The sequence below is a fragment of the Panthera tigris genome, chromosome B4 (assembly GCF_018350195.1).
Source record: "Panthera tigris isolate Pti1 chromosome B4, P.tigris_Pti1_mat1.1, whole genome shotgun sequence".
In the NCBI taxonomy this organism is placed as follows: Eukaryota; Metazoa; Chordata; class Mammalia; order Carnivora; family Felidae; genus Panthera; species Panthera tigris.
Window position 1 is genome coordinate 45,784,976 of NC_056666.1, and position 27,076 is coordinate 45,812,051.

At 40.3% G+C, this 27,076-nt stretch overlaps 1 protein-coding gene across 3 annotated transcripts in view; it reads left to right on the plus strand.

The window, feature by feature from the left end:
- BORCS5 (BLOC-1 related complex subunit 5) overlaps nt 1-27,076 on the plus strand; it is a 114,738-nt gene that overhangs the window by 64,534 nt on the left and 23,128 nt on the right. For all 3 annotated transcript variants that reach the window (XR_006219797.1, XM_015534924.2, XM_007076308.2), the window contains exon 3: nt 12,754-12,911. Coding sequence is in view for 2 of the 3 variants with exons in the window: in XM_015534924.2 (XP_015390410.1) it covers nt 12,754-12,911 (158 nt within the window). In the remaining variant the exon portion in view is untranslated. The remainder of the gene's footprint in view (nt 1-12,753; nt 12,912-27,076) is intronic.

Below are 27,076 nucleotides of genomic sequence, written 5' to 3' on the forward strand. Positions count from 1 at the left end.
ACTATCATATTAGTGATTAGGTTTCAACATATGAATTTGGGGGGATATGACATTCAGTCTATAGCACCACCTTAATGAGAGAGTTCTTTATCGGCCCTCTGGTAGTTATGGGTAACTGTTAGGAGATTATTTTTATTCACACAGAACTCTTTCTCCTCAGTTCACTCTTTGCTTATGGTGGGTTGGCATATTATATCCAGCTTGCCTGCACTTGGGGTCTCTTCCATCACATGGTTTAATCAAAACCATGATGATAGCCTGTCTGGCTGGTTTCTTCTCCTGGGTGAGATGGTGCTGCTCTGAGGTGACTGAATGGAGGTAAAAGTTCCAAAGGGAGCCGGTTATGGAGTGCACTCTTTTTCTAAATACCCCAAAAGAATTGGTCACCAGTATACATCATAGGATCCTGTCCAAGTTGGGTTGGTATTTTTAGACCCCTTTCCTTTTTTTAAAAAAGAAAACTTTTGAGAACTAAAGTTTATATTGAGTAAAGAACACACATGGCTAATGTGCTTCTGTCTTTCAAATGTACAATGACCAATACAGTAAAAAATCTCTTAATAGTTTTGGGGGGAATTTCTTTTTTCATAATCTGTTGCCTTGTTATACCTTCACAGTCAACCTTCCAGAGATTCTGCTCTCAGGATTCTGCAGCAGGAAACCAGCTTCTTATACTGTTTCTAAAATATAGGCCTCATTGCTCATAAGACTCATTTTAGTCCTGGAAGTCGCTAAGCCCTTAAAAGTTAAGGAATTCAGTTTGGTAATAGCCTAGGTTAATACCCATATGGTTCTGCACTATACTTTAAAAAAACGTTTTGTTTTTTTTTTTCCTACCTGACATTTCAGAAAGAAAAAGATGGCTCAGCAAAATATTTCCCAAATGTTTAACCCTGATGATTTTTCCACTCAGCACTTTACACAAAGAGGTGGGTACAGATGGCAGTTTGCTGGATCTGGGTAATAATCAGTCTTGGTCCTCACCCATTCCCTGGAGCCCACTCTCCATTTCTGTATAAACAAAGTCGTTTCAACAGGGTCTAACAGGGTCTTAAGAAATGTCTCCAGTATTTACCACTTGCAAATATGGAATCTATTAGATCAGGTTTTTAACTCGGTAAATATCTGCTTTGAGTGCACCACTGTTTTAAAGCTCAAGAAGAATTAGAAAGCTAAGGGTAATGGTCCTGTTCTCTTGCACAGTAAGGAAGACATAATTTAGAAATTTTAACGTGAAAAGCTAATCATAAACATGTGGAAGAATAGAGTATTAGGAGTGAAGTGTCGTGAGGGCTTTAATTTTTTTTAATGGCACAGGAAACCAAAGAAGTAGAGAAGGATGAAGTGATAGAATAAAATGTTAGTCGTTGAATCTAGAGGGTGAACATTTGGGTATATTTTTTCCTACTTTTCTATGTGTTTGAAGATTTATATAAGAAAAACTAAAACTAAAAAGTCTTAACCATAAAGAACATTTATGAAACTATACAAAAAATAACTTCAAGATGATATATGGTTCACTCTCTATTACTAAGGGTTTAGGTTATTATTAGAGTTGGTAAGAATTAAAACACAGGTGTAACTGTAGAGGCCCTCAGAGGCCAGGTAATGCGAATGAAGGAAGTTGGCTGGTCAGATAGCAGTGGGAAGTGGTGGGATTGAGAGAGTAGGAGAGTATGCACCTCACTGAAAGCATCTGCACTTAAAAAAAACCCTGAAATTCAGAAACGTGAAATTTTAAAAAACATGCATTCAGAAGAAACACAGTCCAAAAGGCTGGCAGTTTGCGGTCTCCTACAAATGACAAAATTTACCATCTCTAAATTTACCCAGCTTTCTGTTCTCCCTCCTCTTTTGATCAGAAGATAATAGGGGTGATTCAGTCATCAAAAGGAGGGAAACAGGTTCCTGACACTTGAGAGTGATGGGAAATATTAGCTTACTGCCTCTAGAATTGGCCTATGTTGCCACAGCTTTGTAGCTTCAGGAGTAGAAAAAGTGGCCTGTCGTCGTTGTGGTCATCGTCATCATCGTCGTTGTCTCCTCCTCCTCTTCTCTTCTCTTCTCCTCCTTCTCTCCCCCCCCCCCCCCCTTCTATGATCCTTCTTGCTCCTTCTATGATCTGGAGCAAGATTTGTGGTAGATTTTCAGAGATGGCTGTGAGTCAAAAAAAAAAAAAAAAAGCACATTCTGATAATAGACCCATCTACCTGGGCTTGGCTTTTAGATGATTAGGGGGAGGGTACAATTGTAATTTATAAGGATGATTTAAAGTATAATTTCTTTGACTTTGAAGTTGGCTGCAACTTAAACAACTCTAGTATGCCTTCTAGACTTGGCAGCCTTCTTAAAATTTCTTTTCTCATTTTTTTTTTTTTTTTAAAGAGAAAGAGTAAAGGTTTTGTTTTGTGAGCCAGAGTTGGGTTGTGGGTCCTCTGCTTCTGCCCTTCAGCCCTCTGGAAGCTTGGGCTGGCCCTGACGTTCCCCAGTCTTTAATACAAGCTCCCAGTATTCTCCTCAAGCACTGGAAATCTTCCTCATTCACTTTCAAAGAGCAGATTCAGACTGAGACCAGGCCTCACTCTTAAGTATATGTGGAGAACAGAGTAGGGACCCTGAAAAGGCTTTTTCTCCCTAAAGTCTTCTTCAGCTCACTCTTTGCTTGGAATTCCAGCGGTAGAATGTATCCTCCTAGCCTAATTTGAGAACCTTTTATGTACTAGGTGCTGTATGGCAGACATAAGAGGTAAATAGATAAGTAAAATATCTTCCCCCATCTCAAAGTTTGTTATGAGGCTTTTATTTTATTTTTTTTAATTTTTTTAACGTTTATTTATTTTTGAGACAGAGAGAGACAGAGCATGAACGGGGGAAGGTCAGAGAGAGAGGGAGACAGAGAATCTGAAACAGGCTCCAGGCTCTGAGCGGTCAGCACAGAGCCCGACGCGGGGCTTGAACTCACGGACCGCGAGATCATGACCTGAGCCGAAGTCGGACGCTTAACCGACTGAGCCACCCAGGCGCCCCTGTTATGAGGTTTTTAATTTAATTGCCATGGAGAAGATTATGTTTTAAGGTATATTCAGCCATGTCAACCTTGGTGAGAATGAAAGATATGGAACTGGTTTGGGCTTATATAATTGGGGATACTTGGGGCAAGGGATGACGGGAGGACTGCCCAAGGAGATATTACTTATAGATGAGAAAGACCGTGGCCACTTTTTGTTAAAATAAGTTGATTTACTTAAAAGTTTTTGGAACGAAATACATTCATCTGGTTTTAAAAAAAAAAGTTAAAATATCCTGTGAAAGTCTTCCCTCCTACCCTTGCTCTCCATTTGTCTGACTCTTGTCATTCCAGAGTTTCTTTATGTAAAATATAAGCAATTATGAATATATATTTTTATTTACTTGCATACCACCCATTTCTTACACAACGGTGGCATAGTCTAAACACCATCCTATATACCTTTCTTTTATTACTTAATATCTTTTTTTTTTTAAGCACTTGTTAAAAAAAAGCATTTAATGCACTTTCCTCCATGTAGCTTTGAGCTACCAGGACACTGCACCGCCCTCCTCTAAATCTTCTCCTCCGCTCTTCTGCTGAAGAATTTGACCTTCACAATGACAGGCTGCTTTGAGAGCCTTCCCGTCCCCAGAACTTTGTAGTGGCCCGATCGCACCACCTCAGTGATAGGAGCGACTCCAGGCTTGGTTTTGGCAACATTTAGCCATGTCTGCTCGCTGACCAAGGTCCACAGTTTATCAAGGTTGACAGTTGGGCAGAAGCTCTTGTTCCTAAGTCATAATACTTCATACCAATGTTCCCAGAGTAACCTGAGTGATGTTTGTTTATCCCAGCCTCCTGGGTGCTTCCCCTGCTTGCCTGCCCATGCAGCCATGGCTGTGGCTCATATGGCCCGGAACTTTCCAGGTCTTCCTGTCTGCATACCATGTTGGCAGCCTAGGTGAAAGAGTTATTACTTAATATCTTATGGAGATTTTTCTCTCGAATACATATAGAGCTCCTTTATTGGTTTCTCTGGTCATATAATATTTATGGATGTACCTTGGTTTAATTAACAAGTTCCCTGTTGATGGACATTGAGGTGTTTGCTCATCTTTTACTATGACAGTCACTGCTGCAACGAATAATCTTATATATTTATACCTTACACAACATTTAGCCTATGTGCTAATTTATGTGTAAATTCCTAGTAGTGAAATTGCCGCATCAAAGGCTCTATGGATTTGTGATTTTGATATCCATGCCAAATTGCCCTCTATGGGGGTGTTAATGACTTATACACTAATCAGCAATGCCTATTTTCTTCATAGTTCCACCTACAGAGTTTTTATCATACTTTTGGATTTTTACCAATGTGATAGGTGAAAAATGGGCTTGAGTGGAGTTTTAATTTTTTTTATGATGAATAAGGTTGTACATCTTTTCTTGTAGCTGAGGCATTGAGATTTCTTTTTCTGTGAACTGCCTATTCATATCCTTTGTCCATCTTTCTTTTGCTGATTCCTTACTTGCCAATTTCTAGGAGCTCTTTATATAATAGGAAGTTTGCTCTTTCTGATATGAGTTGCAGATATTTTTCCCAGGGTTTTTTTGTTTAACTTAGGGTGTTTTTTGTCCATGAGGAATCTTGATTTTTATATTGTTGAATTTATCAGTGTTTCCTTATGGCCTTTGCGTTATCCTGGCCCACTATTGAAAGCACAAAATCTTTCATTCCTCTTTCCATGGCACCTCCTCTCTGTGTCTAATTCTTGGATTGGCAGCAGAAAGCTTTCGGTAACCTTCCTCAGGTCTGTTCCTGGGACTGTATCTTTGTTGGTTTTAGGGTAGTCTTTGATAATTTTGTGAGAAGATTTTAGTGGTCTGAAAAATCCCCATCTTATTAATTTCAGGCACTCTAGAAAACTGGCATTTTCTTATGAAACTAAACAAGTGATTTTCACATGGCCCAGCCATGGCAGTCAGTCTCAGGGCATTTATCCCAGAGAAATGAAAATTGGCTTATACACAAACCTGTGCACAACTGTTTATAGCAGCTCTGTTTTTAACTGCCCCCAAACTGGAAACTACCCAAATGTGCTTCAATGGATGGAAGGTTGAACAAACTCTGGTACATACATACCATGGAATACTACCGAGAAATGAGAAGGAGCAAACTATTGATAGATTCAACAACATAGATGATTCTCGAATGTATTATGTTGGGTGAAAAAAGCCAATCCCCAAAGGTTACATGTGTTGTATGATCCCATTTATAAAACATTGTTGAAATGATAAAATTAAAAAAATGGTGAACACGGGTGCCTGGGTGGCTCTGTCTGTTAAGCCTCTGACTTTGGCTCAGATCACGATCTCATGGTTTGTGGGTTCGAGCCCTGTGTTTAACTCTGTACGGACACCTCAGAGCCTAGAGCCTGCTTTGGGTTCTGTGTCTCCCTCTGTCTCTGCCCCTCCCCCTCTCATGCTTTGTCTCTGTCTCTCAAAAATAAACAAACATTTAAAAACATTTTTTTAAAATGGTGAACAGATGGGTGGTTGTCAGGGGTTAAGGATGGGGAGGGGAATGAGAGAGGTGGATGTGGTTATGAAAAGCAGCACAAGAAATCTTTGTGGTGATGGAACAGCTCAGGAGCTGACCGTGGTGGTGGATTCATGAATGTACACGTGTGAAAAAAATTGTATAGAGCTAAATATAGTAGACACCCTTATCTGTGGGGGGATATGTTCCATGACCCCCAGTGGATGCCTGAAACTGAATGGTACTGAACCTTATATATATTAGGTTTTTTCTAAATGTACACACCTGTCGTAAAGCTTAATTTAGAAATTAGGCACAGCAAGAGATTAATAATAACAACTGATAATAAAATAGAACAATTTTAACAATGTACTATAATGAAAGTTATGTGGATGTACGCTCTCTCTGGCTTAAAACGCCTATTGTACTGTCCTCACCCTTCTTGTGATGACGTGAGATGATAAAATGCCTGTGCAATGAGATGAAGTGAGGCGAATGATGTAGGCATTGTTATATCCTGTTAGGCTACCATTGACCTTTTGGCAATATGTCAGAAGGAGAATCATCGTGTGGTTCACCGCTGCTGTACACAGACGTGCACGTACATGAATGCCCACACACACACACACACACACACACACACACACACACTCGAGTGCAAGTAAAATGGGGACATCTGCATAAGATCACTGGATTGTATCGCTGTCAGTCTCGCTTGTGATGTTGTATTATAGGTTTGCCAGATGTTACCTTTGGGGGAAGTTGAGTAAAGGGATACACGAGATCCTATACACAGGATCTCAATAAAACTTTCAATTAAAGAATAAATCCCTATTTTTGCAAATAGTGGCTTCATCAGAAGCTACCGTGTGGAGGCAGGTTTAGCTGGAGTAACTGGTGCTTTCCTCTGTTAGGATCCACAGTGGAACTGCCGAGGGACCTAAGTGCTGGCAGTGGAATATAGGGGAACAGAGTGGTACCTCATGTTCAACCCTGCCCTTACCTTAGCTCTTTCAGGTGAGATGAAGATCTGAGAACACTGACTGGCATTTCTGAGGATTCTCTGTGATAGCCCAACTGGGTAGCCCATCATACAGCCTGCTGAGGTAGGGGAAGTGGGGGAGGAGAAGACTGGTTTAAGTTCTAGTACCGGAGAAATCAGTGAAAGTTTGACGTTGGTGGTTGGGGGCAAGAATGGGGAGGGGTTCCTAAGATGAGCTTTGATGTGGGTGGGCTTAAACTGATTATGCTCAGCATATGCCCCATTGTCATATTGATTTTGGTGCACCTTATGCTATATTATTGGCTCTGATATGAGACAGTGTGGCCCTAGCTTAGTGGTTCTCAGAGTGTGGTAGGGCGATCCCTGGGATCCATGGGACCCTTCTAGGGATTCTCTGAGGTCAAAACTATTTTCACAATAATACTTAGGCATTTGCAGGGCGCCTGGGTGGCTCAGTCAGTTGGGCTTCTGACTCTTGGTTTCGGCTCAGGTCGTGATCTCATAGTTTGTGAGTTTGAGCTCCACGTCCGGCTCTGTGCTACCAGCGCAGAGCTTGCTTGAGATTCTCTCTCCCTGCCCCTCCCCTGCTTATGCTCTCTCTCTCTCTCTCAAAATATGTAAATAAAAAAAAAATACTTAGACACTCGCTAGCTACACTCATTCTCTTACAAATGTACAATGGAGTTTTTCAGAAGCTACATATTATAAAAGCAACGTATTAAATGCAGAAGCAGATATGAGAATCCATATGTTTTCTGTTAAGCCAGACATTGAAAAGACTTATAAAATTTAAACCAGTGCCACTCTTCTCACTTTTTTGTTTTGGAAAATATCGTTACTTCTTTTAAAATATGTTGTTCATGTTAGCATGTAATGAGGCTAATATTGTTGTTTTAAGATAATTTAATAAATATTTAAGAATTTTCTCAGTTTTAATTTTTAATAGGTGAATACTGGTGTTAACCACAGAAACAAAGCTCTTTGGGGTCCTCAATAATTTTTGAAAGGGTAAAGGAATCCTAACACCGAAAAGTCTGTGAACTTTTGGCTTGGCAGAGTACTTGGCCAAAAGTTGGTATGTTTGAGTTCTAGTCAAAAGTTTGATGTATGACTATGGACAACTCATTTAGCCCCTTTAACTGATTTTTTTTCTTACATAAGTTTTAGTAATTATCTTCCTCTACATACTAAACCTCAAAGAAAAGTAAGTTAAGTTTATATGAAAGGCTTTGAAAATAAGTGTCCTATGCACATGTCAGGAATTTAATAGTTACACAACAAAACTGATATTGGAAAAAAACATAACAAAAGTTTCTGGTGTGTTCACTGACATTCACTTTTTAAATTTCTTCATTTTTGCATCTCCTCCTGATGGGTTCCTTTACATATTATTTCTGTTTCTCAGTTTCTCAAACAGCCATTTAAAAATGTTATTATTACAGTATAGCTGGCATACAATGTTCTATTAGTTTCAAATGTACAACAGAGTGATTCCATAACTCTGTACATTGCTCAAAGCTCACCGCAAGAAGTGTAGTCCCATCTGTCACCATACAACGTTATTACAGTATTATTGACTCTATTCCCTATGCTCTACTTTTGATCCCCATGACTTATTTATTTTATAACTGGAAATTTATACCTCTTAATGCCCTTTACCTATTTCACCTATTCCCCCGCTCACCTCCCCTCTGGCAACCACCAGTTTGTTCTCTGTACTTAAGAGTCTGTTTTGTTTTTTAGATTCCACATAAGTGAAATCATATGTTGTCTTTCTCTGTAGGAATTATTTCACTTAGCATAATACCCTGTAGGTCCATTCATGTTGTCACGCATGGCAAGATTTCATTCTTTTTTTTTATGACTGATACTCCTCTGTGTGTGTGTGCGTGTGTGTGTGTGTGTCTGTCTGTCTTCTGAATCTATACATCTTCTTTATCCCTTCATCTATCGATGGACATTTGGATTGTTTCCATAATTTGGCTACTATAAATGATGCTGCAATAACCATAGGGGTACATATATCTTTTCAAATTAGTGTTTTCATTTTTTGAGGTAAATTTTCAGAAGCAAAATTCCTGGATAATACGGTATTTCTATTTTTAATTTTTTAAGGAACCTCCATTTTACACAGTTTATACAATGGTTGCACCTATTTACAGTCCCACCACTGTGCACGAGGGTTCCCTTTTCTCCAATCCTTGCCAACACTTGTTGTTTCTTGTCTTTTTAATGCTTGTCATTTTGATTGGTTTTTGATTTGCATTTCTCTGAGAGAGATTAGTGATGTTGAGCACCATTAGCCATCTGTGTGTGTGTCTTTGAAAAAATGTCTATTCAGGTCCTCTGCCTGTTTTTTAATCAGATTGATTGGGTGTGTGTGTGTGTGTGTGTGTGTGTGTGCACAGTTAAATCATCTAAGTTTTTTTTAATGTTTATTTTTGAGAGAGAGAGACAGAAAGACAGACAGACGGAGTGTGAGTGGGGAAGGGGCAGAGAGAGAGGGAGACACAGAACCCAAAGCAGGCTCCAGGCTCTGAGCTATCAGCACAGAGCCCAATGTGGGGCTAGAACCCATGAACCGCGAGATCATGACCTGAGCTGAAGTTGGATGTTTAACCAACTGAGCCACCCAGGTGCCCCAAAACATCTAAGTTCTTTATGTATCTTGTATATTAGCCCCTTGTCAGATACATCATTTGCAAATATCTTCTCACTAGGTTGCCTTTTTGTTTTGTTGATGGTTTTTGTTTTGTTTTTGTTTTTTGCTGTGCAGAAGCTTTTTACTTTGGTGTAGTCTCAACAGTTTATTTTTGCTTTTGTTTCTCATATCTGAGGAGACTTATCCATAAATATGTTGTAAGGCTGATGTCCAAGAGATAACAGTTTTTTCTTTTAGGAGTTTTATGGTTTCATGTTGCACATTTAGGTCTTTAATTCATTTTGAGTTTACTTTTGTGTATGGTGTTAAAACAGTGGTCTAGTTTCATCCTTTTGTGTGTAGCTGTACAGTTTTCCCAGCACTATTTCTTGAAAAGACTGTCTTTTCCCCATAGTGTATGGGGCTCCATACACTTGGCTCCTTTGTTGTAGATTAATTGACCATATAAGTTTGGGTTTATTTCTGGGTTCTCTATCCTGTTCCATTTGTGCCAGTACCACACCATTTTGATTACTGTTGCTTTGTAGTATATCTTGAAATGTGGGCTTGTGATTTGTTCTTTCTCAAGATTGCTTTGGCTATTCCAGATCTTTTGTGGTTCCATACAGATTTTAGGATTATTTGTTCTAGTTTTATGAAAAATGCTATTAGTATTTTGATAGGGACTGCACCCAATCTGTGGATTGATTGGAAAGTATGGACATTTTAACAATATTAATTTTTTTCCAATCCATGCACATGGTATGTCTTTTCATTTGTATCATCTTAGTTTATTTCAGCAATGTCTTATAGTTTTCAGAGTTTAGGTCTTTCACCTCCTTGGTTACATTTATTTCTAGGTATTTTATTCTTTTCATTCTTTTAAATGGGATTTTTATTTATTTATTTATTTTTTAATTTTTTGGTTAAATGGGATTTTTAAAATTTCTCTTCCTGCTACTTCATTGTTAGTGTATAGAAGTGCAACAGATTTTTTTTTTAAGTTTATTTATTTATTTTGAGAGAGAGCATGAGCAGTGGAGGGACAGAAAGAGAGCGAGAGCAAGAGAGAGAATCCCAACCAGGCTTCCTACTGTCAGAACAGAGCCCAGTGTGGGGCCTCAAACCCATGAAACCATGAGATTATGACCGGAACCAAAACCAAGAGTCAGCTGCTCAATCTACTGAGCCACCCAGGCACCCCAAGAAGTACAACAGATTTCTGTATATTAGCTTTATATCCTGCACCTTTAGGGTTTTCTATATGTAGCACCATGTCATCTGAAAATAATGATAGTTTTACTTCTTACCAATTTGGGTGCTTTTATTTCTTTTCCTTGTCTGATTGCTGAAGCTAGGACTTCTAGTACTATGTTGAATAAAAGTGGTGAGAGTGGATATTCTTTTCTTGTTTCTGATCTTAGAGGAAAAGCTTTTAGTTTTTCACCATTGAGTATGATGTTACTTGTGAGTGTTTCATACTTGACTATGTTGAGATATGTTCCCTGTAAATCACTTTGTTGAGAGTTTTTATCATGAACAGATGTATTTTGCTGCTTTTTCTGCATTTATTGAGATGATCATATGGTATCTATCTTCCCTTTTGTTAATATGATGTATCACATTGGTTGATTTGTGAATACTGAACCACGCTTGCATCTGTGGAATAATTCCCACTTGATCGTGGTGAATGATCTTTAATGTATTGTTGAATTCAGTTTGGTAATATTTTGTTGAGGATTTTTGCATCTGTGTTCATCGATAATATTGGCCTGTAGTTTTCTTTCTTTGTAGTGTCTCTGGTTTTAATAATGGCAATGCTGGCCTCAAAGAATGAATTTGGAAGTTTTCCTTCCCCTTCTATTTTTTTGAAATAGTTTGAGAAGAATAGTAGGTATTAACTCTTTTTAAAATGTTTGGTAGAATTCACCTGTGAAGCCATCTGGCCTTCAACTTTTGTTTGAAAGGAGTTGTTGTTGTTGTTGTTGTTGTTGTTGTTGTTTACTGACTCAATTGTATAACCAATAATTGGTTTCTTCAGATTTTCTATTCTTATTCAATATTGGAAGATTGTATGTTTCTAAGAATTTATCCATTTCTTCTAAGTTGTCCAATTTGTTGGCATGTTTTCATAGTAGTCTCTTATAATTCTTTATATTTCTGTCATGTCAGTTATTATTTTTCCTCCTTCATTTCTGATTTTATTTGAGTCTTCTTTCTTTTTTTTTCTTGATGAGTCTGGCCAAAGGTTTATCAATTTTGTTTGCCTTTTCAAAGAACCAGATCTTGGTTTTATTCATCTTTTCTCTTGTTTTTTTTTAGTCTCCATTTTATTTATTTCCATCTAATCTTTATTATTTGCTTCCTTTTTACTAACTTTGGGCTTTGTTTGTTCTTTTTCTAGTTCCTTTAGGTGTAAGGTTAGATTGTTTATTTAGATTTTTCTTGTTTTTTGAAGAAGGTCTATATCACTATAAACTTCACTGTTAGAACTACTGTTGCTGTGTCCCAAAGATTTTGGACCATTTCATTTTCATTTGTCTCCATGTATTTTATTTCCTCTTTGATTTATTTATTGACTCATTGGTGGTTTAGTGGCATGTTGTTTAGCCTCCATGTGTTTGTGTTTCTTCCAGTTCTTTTCATGTAATTGATTTCTAGTTTCATACCATTGTAATTAGAAAAGATACTTGATATGATTTCAGTCTTCTTCAATTTATTAAGATTTGTTTTGTGGCCTAACGTGTAATCTGTCCTGGAGAATGTTTCGTATACACTTGAAAAGAATGTGTATCCTGCCATCTTTGGATAGAATGTTCTAAATGTATCAGTTAGGCCCATCTGATCTAATGTATCATTCACAGCCATTGTTTCCGTATTGATTTTCTGTCTGAATGATTTATCCATTGATGTAAGTGTGATGTTAAAGTCCGCTACTCTTCAGTTTCTTTCTTTATGTCTGTTAATATTTGTTTCATATATTTAGGTGCTCCTGTGTTGGATACATCAATATTTATAATTATTATATCCTCTTATTGGATTGATCCCTTTATCATCATGTAATGCCCTTCTTTGTCTCTTGCCGTAGTCTTTGTTTTGAAGTCAGACAGTCATTTTAACTATTAAAAGAAATTGAGTGAATACACTTTCCAAGGTTTTCATTCAAGAAAGGATTTATATTCCTGATACCTTGAAATAGTGTCATAGGGTCAGGAACTGTATTCTGGAGAAACCACTTACTAGTCACTGTGTGACTTTAGGAAAGTTACTTCTCTGTGTCTTGAGCTTCTTATCTATGAAATAGGACTAATAATTCCTTACTTTCTAGGGCAATTATGGGTATGAAAAATGATGTATAGGAAGCACTTTGCCGAGTGATTGGTGTGTAACAGATGCTCCATAAATGACAGTTGCTATGTTTGTTTTTAGTATATAAGAAAAGATGTAAGATTAAATCTTAGTCTCCTATCCTGTCTTCGGTGAATTTATTGTTATTTATAAAACAAATTTGTTGACAATAATTTCCATTTTATTTGATTTAAATTTTTTCTACTTTGAAGGACTATTGAGTGGCCAGACTTCCCCAACAAATACCAAACTGGAGAAATTGGATTCTCAGCAGGTGTTACAGCTCTGCCTTCGATATCAGGACCACCTTCATCAGTGTGCAGAGGCCGTTGCCTTTGATCAGAATGCTTTGGTTAAACGAATCAAAGAGGTAACGTACTGTGGGAAAATAACATCACCAGCTCACGATTCTCATTTCCTCTGACTACCAGGTCCTTTTCTACTGAGCAGTAGAGCCAATGATCCAAGCTTTACGGGAAGTAGCCATTTTCTTAGTCTTTTTTTTTTTTTTTTTTTTTTTTTTACATTTTATTTTATTTATTTATTTATTTGTGAGGGGGGGGGGTGGTGAAAGTCAGCAAGGGGCAGAGAGAGAGAATCCCAGGAGAGGCAGAAGGAGAGAGAGAGAGAAGCGAGACTCACCTCAAGCAGGGCTCATGTTCACCCAAAGCAGGGCTCAAGCTCACCCAAAGTGGGACTCGAACTCACAAACCATGAGATATGACCTGAGCCAAAGTCAGATGCTTAACAACTGAACCCCTCAGGCACCCATCTTAGTCTTGACATTTGTCCTCTGTCTTTCCTAGCAGTAAAATGTGTTGGTGAAAAGGAGTAGTCTATGCAGCTGGACTAATCTGGAATTTGAATCCTGATTCACCACTTATTTGCTTGGATAAGTTACTTAACTCGTTCTGGTCTCGGTTTTCTCATCTGAAAAATGGGGTAATAGTAACAATGGGGGGACAGTAACACTGTCCCAAGTGTTGAGGGATGATTAAATTGCTTAGTAAGTGTTAGCTATTGTTAGTGTGTGTAAAGTCCTGATATACTAATCTGCTGTAGCTAACATTATATCTTTGAATGGACTTTCGCTGTTTCCTATATAATTTACATTTTGTTTTCCAACAGGGTATCAGTTGTTTGAGAGCAGGAGCCTTGATATCTCTTTCAATTATTTTTTCACTGTATTAGCATGTGAAAAGCTAGGTGATTTTTATTGGCTGAATGGAATCAATTATGCCTACTTAATGCACAAGGTTTTTGTGAGGGAAAGAGCAAGAGAACTCATGTGAAAGTACTTAGAAACCTAAAGTGCATGGTACAAATGTTTAGTAATTATTAATAATAGTAGGTACTTCTGTGAAGCACTTAAATATATCATTGGCTGGGCTGCTGCATGGCACAGCTCTGTGAGCACTAAGGTGTAGTACATACACTTTCCAAAGTTTTCGGTAAAGAAGGGATTGAGATTCCTAATACCACAAAGTAGTATCATATAAAGAAAAGGGCAGGAGCTCTGTCCTGGAGAAACCACTTATGTTAATGGCACCTCCTGGAGTTGTTTAAATAGTCCTGGTCAGTGGCTCAGGCATGAAAAGAAGATGGACATGAGGAAACACACAAGTAAAGGGTTGAGAATTGTTGCAAATTCATTAACAATTAGTAATAGATGTAGTACATCCTTGAGATTACACAGTTGTCACTAATTATATTGATAGATTTAAATTTGCCAACGCCTCCAATGCTTTACTACTTACCTTTCATAAAAAGTATACATATGTGCTTCTCTCGTGGATTAAGTACTTTCATTTGGAAGACAATTCCAAATTGTCATTTCATATTTGCATATTGGTTGGCATTGTTGTAGCTTTTCAAATATTATAAGCTTATTTTACTGTAGTATGATCTACAGAGATTTCAATCTCAAACATGATTATGTATTAGACTCTCTTGAGTTTTTTGTTTGTTTGTTTTAATACTGAGTTCTCTCCTGCCAGTAGGTCTAGGATGTGGTCTGTGAATCATTACTTTAATACACTTACCAAATGACACTGAATACATTCTCCATTATGTGAGATTTGGGAATCACTGGTCTCACGCATGATTTTCCAAAATAAATTCTGGGGCGCCTGGGTGGCTCGGTCGGTTAAGCGTCTGACTTCGGCTCAGGTCACGATCTCGCGGTCCGTGAGTTCGAGCCCCGCGTCGGGCTCTGTGCTGACAGCTCAGAGCCTGGAGCCTGTTTCAGATTCTGTGTCTCCCTCTCTCTCTGCCCCTCCCCTGTTCATGCTCTGTCTCTCTCTGTCTCAAAAATAAATAAACGTTATAAAAAACAAAACAAAACAAAATAAATTCTGCCAAACTAGTTCCATGTGAAGAAGGTCAACCTTCTTGCATATTCCATCACCACCCTTGGAAAGTCATGATGCATATGATTTTATTAAAAGCTCTTAGGAATTGGGGCACCTGGCTGGCTCAGTCAGAGGAGTGTGCGACTCTTGATCTTGGGGTTGTGAGTTTGAGCCCCACGTTAGGTATAGAGAGAGATTACTTAAAAATAAAATCTTAAGGGGCACCTGAGTGGCTCAGTCAGTTAAGTGTCCGACTTCGTCTCAGGTCACGATCTCACGGTTCATGAGTCTGAGCCCCACATCGGGCTCTCTGCTGTCAGTACAGAGCCCACTTTGGATCTTCTGTTCCCCTCTCTCTCTGTCCCTCCCCAGCTTGCACTCTCTGTCTCTCTTAAAATAAATATATAAATATAAAAATTTTTTAAATCTTGAGGGGCACCTGGGTGGCTTAGTCAGTTAAACGTCTGACTTTAGCTCATGTCATGATCTCAGGGCCGGTGAGTTTGGGCCCTGCATTGGGCTCTGTGCTGACAGCTTGGAGCCCAGAGCCTGCTTCAAATTCTGTATCTCCCTCTCTTTCTCCCCCTTCTCCACTCATGCTATGTCTCTATCTCTCTCTCAAAAATAAATCAACATTAAAAAAATAAAGTCTTCTAAAAAATAAATTTCTTAGGAATCTTATAGTAAAGAAAGCCAGTGCTTTTCAAACTTACTTTTTTTTTTTATGTTGATTTGTTTTTTGAGAGAGAAGGACACAGAGCACGAGCATAGGAGGGGCAGAGAGAGAAGAAGACATGGAATCCAAAGCAGGCTCCAGGTTCTGAGCTGTCAGCACAGAGCCCAACGTGGGGCTCCAACTCACGAACCACAAGACCATGACCTGAGTCAACGTCAATGCTTAACCAACTGAGCCATTCAGGTGTCCCTTTTCAAACTTATTTGACCTCAGAGCCCTTATCTTAGGTAACATCATATGGAAGTAGTGTTTTTAGAACATTCTTTGGGAAATGCTTTTGCAGACACCTTACCATTTTTGACTTCTGTGCTAGAAATTAACCATGATTTTAGAACCATTATTTTGTAATGCTTCTCATTTTCTTATTGGAAGGTCCTCTAATCCATTTCTGTTGTTTTATTTTTTATTATTTTTATTTTTTTTAATGTTCATTTATTTTTGAGACAGAGAGAGACAGAGCATGAGAGGGTCAGAGAGAGGGAGACACAGAATCCGAAGCAGGCTCCAGGCTCTGAGCTGTCAGCACAGAGCCTGATGCTGAGCTCAAACTCCGGAACCATGAGAGATCATGACCTGAGCTGAAGTCAAATGCCCAACCGACTGAGCCACCCAGGCGCCCTCTACAGGCATCAATTTGTGAAAGCTCCTCGCTCCATATCCCCACTCACACTCCCTGCCACCTCTCCAGTTGATCCAGTAAATCTCAGGCATTTAATTTCATTCACAAATATTTAAGTATGTATCTTTAAAGGTAAAGGACTCTTTTGAAAACTTTCCAAAATTTGAATTAATTTTATATTTAGACAAAAGTCACAAAAGTAATTTGGGGAAGTCCTGTATATCCCTCACACAGCTTCCTCTAAAGTGAGCATTTTACAGAACCTTAGTACAATGATCAAAATGAGGAAATTAACATCAGTACCACCCTATTAACAGAGACCTTACTTGAATTTTATCAGTTTTTCCACTAAGAACCCTTTTCCAGAACACAGCCGTAATGCTGTTGGCATACCTGAAATAATAATACCTTAATTTATTCAGTGTAGCTGAACTGCCTTTAAGAAATAACTGATGTAAAAAAAAAAAAAAAAAAGAAAGAAAGAACTGATGTATATAGGTCTCACTCTGAACCAGTTAGATAAAAATCTTTGAAGGGTGGTGAGTGGGGGAAAGGAGGAAGCTGGGCATTGGTATTTATGAAAGTGCTCTAGATGATTCTACCATGTAACCAGAGTTGAGAACCAGTGTTCTGGAGCATTCATTTAAAGCAAACTGACTTAAAAAAAAAACAAAAACAAAAACTGAGTTTAAAATTGTTTGAGGAACTTTGAGATTCACTTTGAGTAGTCAGTAGTTACCCAGGTTTGTTACAGAACAGGGAACAGTACTCAGTACTGAGCAGCGGTACCTCGGTAGTTCTCTGAAGGTGAAGGTGAGCACTGTTTTAGGGTTTTCATTGGTGACTTGGCATCTTTGTTGGTAGATGCTAACAAACTCCTAGAACATACACATCCAGCTGTGCTCACTTCTAACCTCAGGGTTGAAATTAGTCACTTCCAAATGAATAAAGCAGAGGATGTAGTTTTGATACAACACCAAGTCTCTAATATTATTCCAGATGTTTCCTGGAAATTTGGTTGCAAGTGTGAGGAAGTAACATAATGCTGTATGTGTTGAAAAGTAAGGAACTTAATAACCTTGGAGAATATGTATTAGTGGAAGTGTAGAACCTGGATCAACCAGAGACTCATAAAGTTACAGTGCCTGCACTTACTTAAGTTTGGATCAAAGGGAAACACAGCTATATTTTTCTGATTCCGATAAAAGAAAATCAAGGAGTTAGCTAAGCTTTCCTGTTCCTAACTTTGGATGATGCTCTTGAGTGACAAGTTTGTGTTTCACAGATTCATGTGCATGAGAGAGGAGTAGAAGAAAGGGGTAGTCTTCCTTCATAGAGAGCCTGGGTAATACACACTGACTGCTGGTTTCCTTAGTGGCTACTGGGTGACCCCTCCGACAACCAGCATTGCTGAGCAACTATTGCAGACCTACTTAGTGTGAGGTTTTGTAGGGGTTACAAAAAAAATGGACACAGTGCCTGCCTGCTGAGAGCTTAGTCGAAGCGAGGGAACAAAGATACACAGGACAGTAATGTGAAAGATGAGGCACTGTTGATGGAGAGTGCTCAGTTGTGGTCCCTAGGTGAAGTTCTGGAAGAATTAAAGGTCAGGATATCCTGGAGCCAGTGAGATTTAAGCTAGCTCTTCAAGGGAATCCAAAGGTTTGGGGAATGAATGGAGAGAAGTCGGGGAGCATTGCTGGCTACAGGAACAGCTTGGCAGTCTTAGAAGAAAATGAACTTTGGGGCTTCCGGGGACAGTGAAGAAATTAAACTTGTTCAGATCTCTTCTCTGCATTAAGAACCATAGAACATTGGGGATCAGAGGACCTTAAAGACCTTCTGGTCCAGCACCCTCATTATTCTGATTCAGAAATTGAAGCCTAGTAGAGAGGGTAAGCAATTTATTTATCCAGGGTCACAGAGTGAGATAGTGGCCAAAATAATGGAGTTGAAAGTGAATGGAGATCAAAAGAGGGCTTGGTGTTTGTTTTGTTTTGATTTGGTTTGGTTTTGCAGGTGGTATCCTTGAACATGTTTACAGGTTGATGGGGAAGAGACAGAAGAGAAGAGATTAATGGGGAAGGGTAGAAAGGGTCTTAGAGCAGGGTCCCCAAGGCAGCAAGAGAGGGTGGGATTTACAGACCTGGGGCATCTGTTTTGAGAGAACAGGGAGAACTTGGACAAGTTTATAAAAAGAAGGATACTTGGCATAGATCAGCCACACCCGAGGAGCCTGTGTGTTCTCCCTGAAGAAGAGGGGAGGTTATTCATTGAAAGTGACCAATGAGCAGTAGTACAATTGTGGATGCTGGGAGTCATGGAGGGCTCAGCTGAGGTGGGATAACGTGTACCTTCTATTTGTGGGTGCTTCCGCATAACGGTTCTGAGTGCAGACTCCAGAGCCTTATTGCCTGGGTTCAAATCCTGACACTGTTTCTGGCTATCTGTGTGACCTTGAACAAGTAATTCTTTGGAGCCTCAGTTTCTTCCTCTGTTAAATGGAGTAAGGATAGAATCTACCTCACATAGGTTTTGGTGAGGGTTGAATGAATTACTCTCCATGAGGTACCTGGGACCATGTCTGCCATATGGTAAACACTATAGTGATAGCTCTTATTATTGTTTTTAATATAAATCATGACTAGAGAGAAAAGCCTAACCCTAATGCCATGAATTGGCCTAATGTAGTTTCTTGATACCAATGGCAGCCTAAATATTGGCTCATTTTAAGGTTTACTCCCAACAGCCCAAGGAGGAACAAGATCTAAGTAGAGGCAAGACGTAATTTTTAGCGCACTCTGGTTTCCCTCAAGCCCTGCACGATTTCTTTCAGGCTACAGATGTGGGATATGTGTGATTTTTGTAATTAATTGTTCACCCTGCTTTGTGACTGACAAACTGGTGCTTGGGAACCTGGACCGTGAGAAATGTGAAACTGGATGGCAGCAAATGATTAGTCCTTGACTCCTAGGCTACAGATATGTCACTCTTGTCATTTCAGTGATTTTTCTGTGATAGCTCATTATTTCTACTTGAGGTTCAAGTTGGCAGGCAGACACTTGCAATTTTAGGTCACATCAGCCATTGAAATTTGGGTTAACTGAAAAGTGCAAGGAACATACATCTTCCTAATGTGGGTGCTTTCCCCAGGGATAGGGGATTTAAGAGAGGAGGGCAGGTGGCAAATTCACAGTCCCAGGAAGACCCAGTTGAGACATTTGGAGCAGCTCTTGTCACTGACCTGGATCATGTTTCTGCCTCACTGTAGCTGCTGTCAATGGGTAAGTATGTTCATAGATTGGAACGCTCTGTTAACTAAGATAAAACCACTGGCTTTATTTTGTTGCAGTTACTGTATGCTGGCTTGAAGACCTTGAGACCAAATGCATAGTATGATTCTGGTAGTCGGCGTTTTTCATTCTTAGATGTGTCGATACGCATGCTGTTTTAGCGTAAACCAATATGAAGCATTGAATGGAGTTTCAGATGAACAGATAAGAAAGAGTTTTAGTTCTGAGAGAGCCATGTGGTTACATGGGATTATAAATAGACCCCAAAGTTTCTCTAATGCAGCCCTTTCTCTTCTAGTTAAAATGGCTAAGATATGATAGATCATCAGCCCTCTTTTCCACTTTACCATACTACTTCTATTCTACTTCTTTGGAGTACTTCATTTTGATTTGAGGTGTCCCTTTTTCATGCACGAGGCTCTCAACTGGTGTTTGAAGGAGTGAGCTACCAGTCATGGGCTTCACACAGAGCTGGGCAGGGGTTTCTTTCAGGCAACAGTACTGGAACGTTTAAGACCTAGCTAGAGCTAGAGCCATTTTCCAAGTATTTGACCTGACTTCCTGTACTGTGTTTCCTCCCATAGGGCTGGGGGAGAGATGGTCAAGGTTAAATGAGTTGCTTACAGTGTTGCACAGAGAATCAGTGTCTGAACTGGCACTAGCATTCATTGTGAGCTCCTTCAGGTAAAAATCTGGTTCGAGTGGACCATTGGCCCCGTGAGGCTGTTACTTCTTTACTACCTTGAACTGAAACTCCTTTACATTTTAGCCCTGTTACATTTCTGTTGCTGCTTTTAAACATACCCTCGCATTGTTTTTGTTGTTGTTGTTGTTTGCTTGACCTCAAATTATAAAATGGGTTTAAAACTACAAATTTGGGGGTACCTGGGTGGCTCAGTCAGTTAAACATCTGACTCTTGATTTCGGCTCAGGTCATGATCCCACGGTTCGTGAGTTTGAGCCCTGTGTTGGGCTCTGCGCTGACAGCCTGGAGCCTACTTGGGATTCTCTGTCTCCCTCTCTCTCTTTGCCCCTCCACTTGCATATATTTTCTCTCTCTCTCTCTCTCTGTCTCTCTCTCTCTCTCCCCCGCCTCACTCCTACTCCCTCTCTCCTTCCCACTCCCTCTCTCCCTCCTCCCCACCCCCCCCCAAATAAATAAACATTAAAAGAAACCTACAAATTTTGACAAGGTCATTGAGATGTTAGGCTTTCTTTTTGCTAATATTTGAAAGAAAGTTTTAGGTTCCCTTTCTATCTTACAAGTTACTCTGGTGTCAATTTCAGGTTGAGACCTTACAATATAATTATAGTTCTCCCCCATTCTTGTCCTTTGGGCAACCTTTCTTTTTGGTAAGAAATACAACTGGTCCCTTGGGTGGCAGGAAATGCAGATGGGGGATTGAGCTTATTCTGGTTTGTCTGGTTATAAGGTATGCATACAATACTTCCTTGGGCCTGGCCCCACACTTCCTTTACACCAGCACTGTCCTGCCAGAAGGCTGAAATCCTGGAAAAGGGCCCAACCTAGTTTATTACTTGCCTTTGGAAATGTAGGCTTGTATTTTTTGGCGAAGCATGAGCAAAACTCAGTTATTTGACTGCTCCAAGATTTAACTCCATTCTAATTCTGGATACTGACATATGAGCATGTGTGAACAGCAGCCCTGTCCCCCCCACCCTAGTTTGCTTGCCCTAGACATGCCCCTAGACAGATGGAGCTGCCAGCTTTTCTCGTCCTGGCCACATGTGCCGGGTACTAGAGCCCCCGACCCTCATCCTCCCATAGGTCATTTCCAGTCTGCCAGAGTAGGCAATGTTAGAGGCCTCTTTCACTGCCTCTCTTGTGAGGAATGCAGGACTAATTGCAATCTGTGAGCTAGAGAATAAGCAGCATTAAGGGCACATGAGTTATAGAACTGGAAGCAGGGCTGGGAAAAGCTATTCCCTGTCCTATTTCTCTTTCCACGAAGAAAAACAGAATTATAGCAAATTTGCATGTTGCTGCATGCTTGGAACAATGCCTGGTGCATAGTTAACATTTAATAAATGTTTGTTAAATGAAGAACTTAATGTATTCTTCATTTATTTCCCTATCTTTATCCTAGTGATGGAGAAGCTTCTTTATTCTATTAGGGAAAATAAAGATTTGGGAGTTGTATTACGGTAGGCTAGACTGCAGCTATAAATAGAGTAAGAAACGTGTAATGGCTCAAATGCAACAGAAGTTTATTTCTTGCTCGTGTTCAGGGTGGATGTTTCTGGATGTTAGCAAGTGACTCTCCTCCCTTGACTTCAGGGATTCAGGCTCCTCTCATCTGTGTCTCTGTCCTACCCAAAGACCACATCCTGGTAGCACCTGGTTGGCAAAAGAGGAAAGAGAATGGAATAGCACAGGAGATTCTGTGGACCAAACCATAAGTGTCACACATCACTTTGGCTAGAACTCAATCACATGGCCCCAGCTAACTCCAAAGGAGGCTGGGAAATGTAGTCCATATGCGTGCCCAGGGCTGTATTAAGTTTTGAGCTACACTTTGAATATCTGTATCATCTTTCAGCTTATATTCCTAAAATGCATCTGTAGCCCAACATTGAGATTCAGAAGGGCAAATTTCGTGATAAATTTCACTTGACTTAAGTCCATCAATGAAAGGCAAGTGATACTATGAAAACACTTAAGCTTTTAACATTAAGTGAAAAAACCAGAACATGGCATTATACTATCAATATGATTTCAACTATGTTAAATATCCTTTAAGAAAAAAAAATTTGAAGGAAACATGACAATTAACTGTGGTTACCCTTTAATGATGAGATGATTGGTGGTATTTGTTTTTAGCCTGCTTCATTCTGTTTTCTGTATTTTACAAATGTCCATCTCGAACATGCATTTTCCCCCCCAGCTTGGAATATCTCTGTTCTTTTTTTCTCACAATATGTTAGCCTTATTAGGGTTCAGTCTCTCTGGCTGTAGAATTTTGACTCACTGAGATAAGAATATGCCTTTCAGAACTTTGTATGCATATGCCTTTACATGTCTACTTAATTTATGAACTCATTCAGCTCTGTGCCAGGCTCTGTTCAAAGTGGGAGGCTGTAGCTAGGTTGAGGATATATCGCTGAACAAAACAGACCTTACCTATCTGGAGAAACAGACAATAAACAAGGTAAAATAAAATATATAGCATGTAAGATAAGTGCTAAGAATGAAAATACAAAGCAAGGAACGGGATTTGAAATATCAGTGAGATGGAAATTATAGATAGGGTGGGCCAGAAAAGCCTTTCTATGAAGGAACTTGTAATATAAAGATCTCCTGGCTAGTACAGAGTGAGCCAGGAGACTTTTCCTTAACACTCTGTCGATACCTACGATTTACCCAATTTTTTGACCAATGACAATTACAATACGCCAGATTCTTTTCCTTATTAACAATCTGCTCATTGTCATCCTTATCTGGATGTTCTGAACTGCAGACTTCTTTGCTCTCTCTGTTGTTAGTTGGGAGAACACTTGCAGATCCATACTCCTTTAAAAAAATCTCACTAGATCTTTCAGATCTCAAGAATTCCCAAAGGATTTTTTTCTGGTGTGTTCCTAGAACTTGAGGCAACAGTTAACTTGTTTCTGCCCCTGTTGACAAACTGTATTTTAATATCGTAAACCTTTAGAAGCCATCCTGGCCTCAGTCCGCAGTTCATCCTACACCTGAGTAGAGGGCTTACTACTTGTCAAGGATCACATCAAACCATTACTAGAAATCGCTCAGGCAGAAAGTTAAGGTGACAGCCTGTAGGCCTAGAGCAAGTGGGATAATGAACGTGAAGGAAGTCTGCAGGACTACAGGCAGCTGTGTCCATGAAAGGATTATTTTAGGGAGTAAAAGACATTTATCTCAAATGTGGCAAGACCAAGGAGGGAAGTGATGCTATTCTGTAGAAGTATGAGTATTTGTAGCACAATGACAGCATAGTCTAGTAATGGTTTCTTCCTAATCCTAAGGCACCTCGGCCATTCTCTCTTCATTCTAGCCAAAACCTGGAGTCTTTCAGTAAATAGTCGCTCATCTGTCTTTCCAGCTTGTAGTGGTCATGGCTGTTCTCCCAAGTCCACGAAATTCAGACTGCTCCCTGGTCTCTACTCCTGCTCCATGTCTCCTCCGGTCTTCCCTCCTGCTAGAATGTGCTCCCCGTCTCTGCCTGGCGGATCCTTTAGACCTGTCAGTATATGCCAACAGCCTGTATTTAATGCATTCCTGGTTTCCTGTGGTCAGGAAGGATCTCCTGCCTCGTGTCTCCCCGCCTCCCCCCCACCATGCTCAGAAGTGTTTGCCAGATGAATGTGTGCATTAAGTTGAGTTGTCACCTCAGCCTCTGCACAGGTGATGATCTCGGCCTCCGGTCTCCGGATCAGGCCCTCACGTGTGCGGTGAGGTCATCCAGCATGGTGCTTAGGACTGCACACTGTGGCGTCCACTGAGATATGATACTTTGTGATGTTAGTATTCTCGCATCCTTTCTTCAGGCACAGGGTAGAGAATTTTGACTGTAAAACATTGACCTCCACACCACCACTAAGGTCGGTTCTCCACTCTGAATCAAAAGAGGGATTGTGTTCATGCACAATTGGGTGCAGAAATGAGGGAATTATGGAGCACACGGTCCAATTGTTTTAGTCCTCTTAGCTCAGGTTTTAAACTATTGAATCTGTCACCAGACAGACTTTTATTCCCCTTTAGTCCTGGACGTTGGGAAGGGGAGTCCAGGCTCGTGACGCGACCCCCAGATTCTCTTCACCAGCCAGCCGCCCCATCTACCTGCACAGCTTCTCCAGATTCTCCCTTAGCACCTCAGAGTGACAAGAGTCATAATGGTACAGCGGTCGTTTTCTACTTGTGGACCACGTGCTGGGTCTGGGATAGGCATTTTACATGCACCGTCGTCTGTGTCTGACAGAAGAAGAAACCAAGGCCTTCTACGTCCCGCCTCCTCTCATCGCTTGTGTGCGATGCTCACACGCTTTCCTGGACCTAGTGTTTCTTTACAATATTCCCTTCATAGTTTCAGGATCCACTTTTAGATTTCAGAAGCAGTTCTGATAGGATGCAGCCACACTTAAAAAATAACCCTGAAGACCCCACATTTCCTCTGCCTTCACCGAGGCTAACTTTCCACGCTCTCCACCCACCATTTTTGAGAAAAGGGCCTTTAAACCAGTCCAGTGGGAGATGAGGAGTGATGAAGGTGGACAGGGAGAGAGAGGTATAGTCAGGGAGGCCAGAGAGTAGACTCTCTGGAGCAGAGACTGCCCAAGGAGGCAGAGATTAAGGCGTGTGTGTGCCCTGAACTACTGTCTTGCAGAGAGTGCGGGGAAGGCTCTCCCAAGGGGGAGGGAGGAGTGGGAGTTTTGCCCAGAACTTTTCTTTTTACCCAGATCTTTTTTCTTCACTTGCTGCCTTTCAGAGGCACTCCCTAGCCCTTCTCTGGGGCATGGGGAGGAAGGGGGTCATCTGCCCAACGGCCACATATTTAGCTTGGGGGACTGCTTAAAGGTTCTGAGAGCTCTCGCCTACCTTCCCGCCTAAACATAACACAGAGGGTGAGAAGGCACGTGGGGAAGTTGGGCAAGTCAGAAATAACTACTGGAACAAAGTGATGCCATTCAAATTCCTGAGGTCCTGATGCGTCTTAATTCTCCTGAAGACCCAAATAAAATGTGTTTCTTTAAGGAGGCATTTAGATACCTTGTTTGAAAAAAGGAAACAGGGTCACTTCAAAATGTCCATTATGTGGTAATCGATGCCATTCAGCCTGTGGTATACTTAATGAAAACATCGGTGACAGTCTGCCCATTGTTTGTTCCTTTCGCAACAGGAAATGGCAGACTAACAAGGACGGGGAAGGTTTATGTAATTCCAGAAGGAAGTAGAAACTGCGCACACTTTGGCCTGATATCTTCCTAACTGCAGATGTAGACCCACCTGAGCAGGTTCCTATTCCTAATGGATTTGGAGATGTTTGATTTGACTTTGACATTCATCAGCAGCAGATTTGGGGGTTTCTTACGGACTGAAAAACTCGCAGGTCACAGTTTTCACACAGTTTAATTCGTTTTTGACAAGGTAGAACTAACTGTGGAGAAGGAAATGTCACTGGCCAACCTTCGTTCCTTGGGACCGTTGATGGTGACCGGGAGATCTGGAGCCCAGCCCTGGCTCTGGTGGTACCAGCCGCATGGGACTGCTCAAGCCCTGTGCAGTAGTCTCCATCTGTAAAGCCAGGGAGTGGGACTGATCTCCCAGGACCCTTGCAGCCGGAACATTCTGTGTTAAAGCCCCCTTGGTGAGGTCAGGGATTGTGAAATGCTGGTACAAGTGAAACGTCAGAGTCCAAAGTGTACAAACAGACTTTGCCAGTGAAAATGTCATTACAGCTTATCTGCTGACAAAGTTCATTCCTTTTGGTCTCCTCTCAGTTTTTGTTTTGTAAATATCCATGCTATATCTGGTAATTTGTTATTTTGGCTCTTAAAAAAAATCGTGGTGGTTAAATTAGAAACAAAAGTGTTCTTTCACTCCACTTGAAAACTGTCAAAAGTTGCCATTTAAATGCATCTGTTAAGGATTTCAAAAAAAAAGTATTGAACACGTTGTTCAACATGGCATGTATTTAATTGAAATGACGTTCAAATTAATTAGCTGTGTCGAAAAGATGGGCAAAGATTAGGTGGAAGAGCGTGGGTTTGAAGTCTAGCTTCACTGCTAGTTCTGGCCCTGTGACCCCAGGCACATTTTGTGATCTGAGTCCCCAGTTCCACACCTCTAAGTAGGAGAGTGACATTTTCCCCATGGGACTTTTGTGAGGAACAAAGATAATGTGTGTGTAGTACGTAGTACAATGCCCAACATTTAATAGATCCTCAAGGGGTGGTGGTTGTCACTGTTATACATTATTTTATTACATTAATTAAAACAACCAGGGCATCACAGAATATTGTATACTGTGTTCTACCTCCCTACTCATCCTCATATGCACATAGATTACCAAAAGAAATAGTCCCACTACTGTGGATTTCAGTTTTTGTTTTTGGTAGATCCTGTAGACAGAGACTTTCCAGAGAGGAGTTCCCCTTCTTGTCTGATTTACAGATCAAAGGTATGGTATGAGAATAAATGGCAAAAGTTTACTTTTATAAGCTGTAAACTATTACAAACTACCGTCTTCAGAAAAAGGATCACTTTGGGGCGCCTGGGTGGCTCAGTCAGTTAAGCATCTGACCTCGGCTCAGGTCATGATCTCATGGTTTGTGGGTTCGAGCCCCGCGTCAGGCTCTGGGCTGACAGCTCAGAGCCTGGAGCCTGCTTCGGATTCTGTGTCTCCCCCTGTCTCTGCCCCTCCCCTGCTCACGCTCTGTGTCTCCCTGTCTCTCAATAATAACTAAACTTAAAAAAAAAAAATAGGATCACTTCAAAGTGTCCAATTTGTGGTAATTGTTGCCACTGATGTAATTAATGAAAACATCTTCCCATGGTGT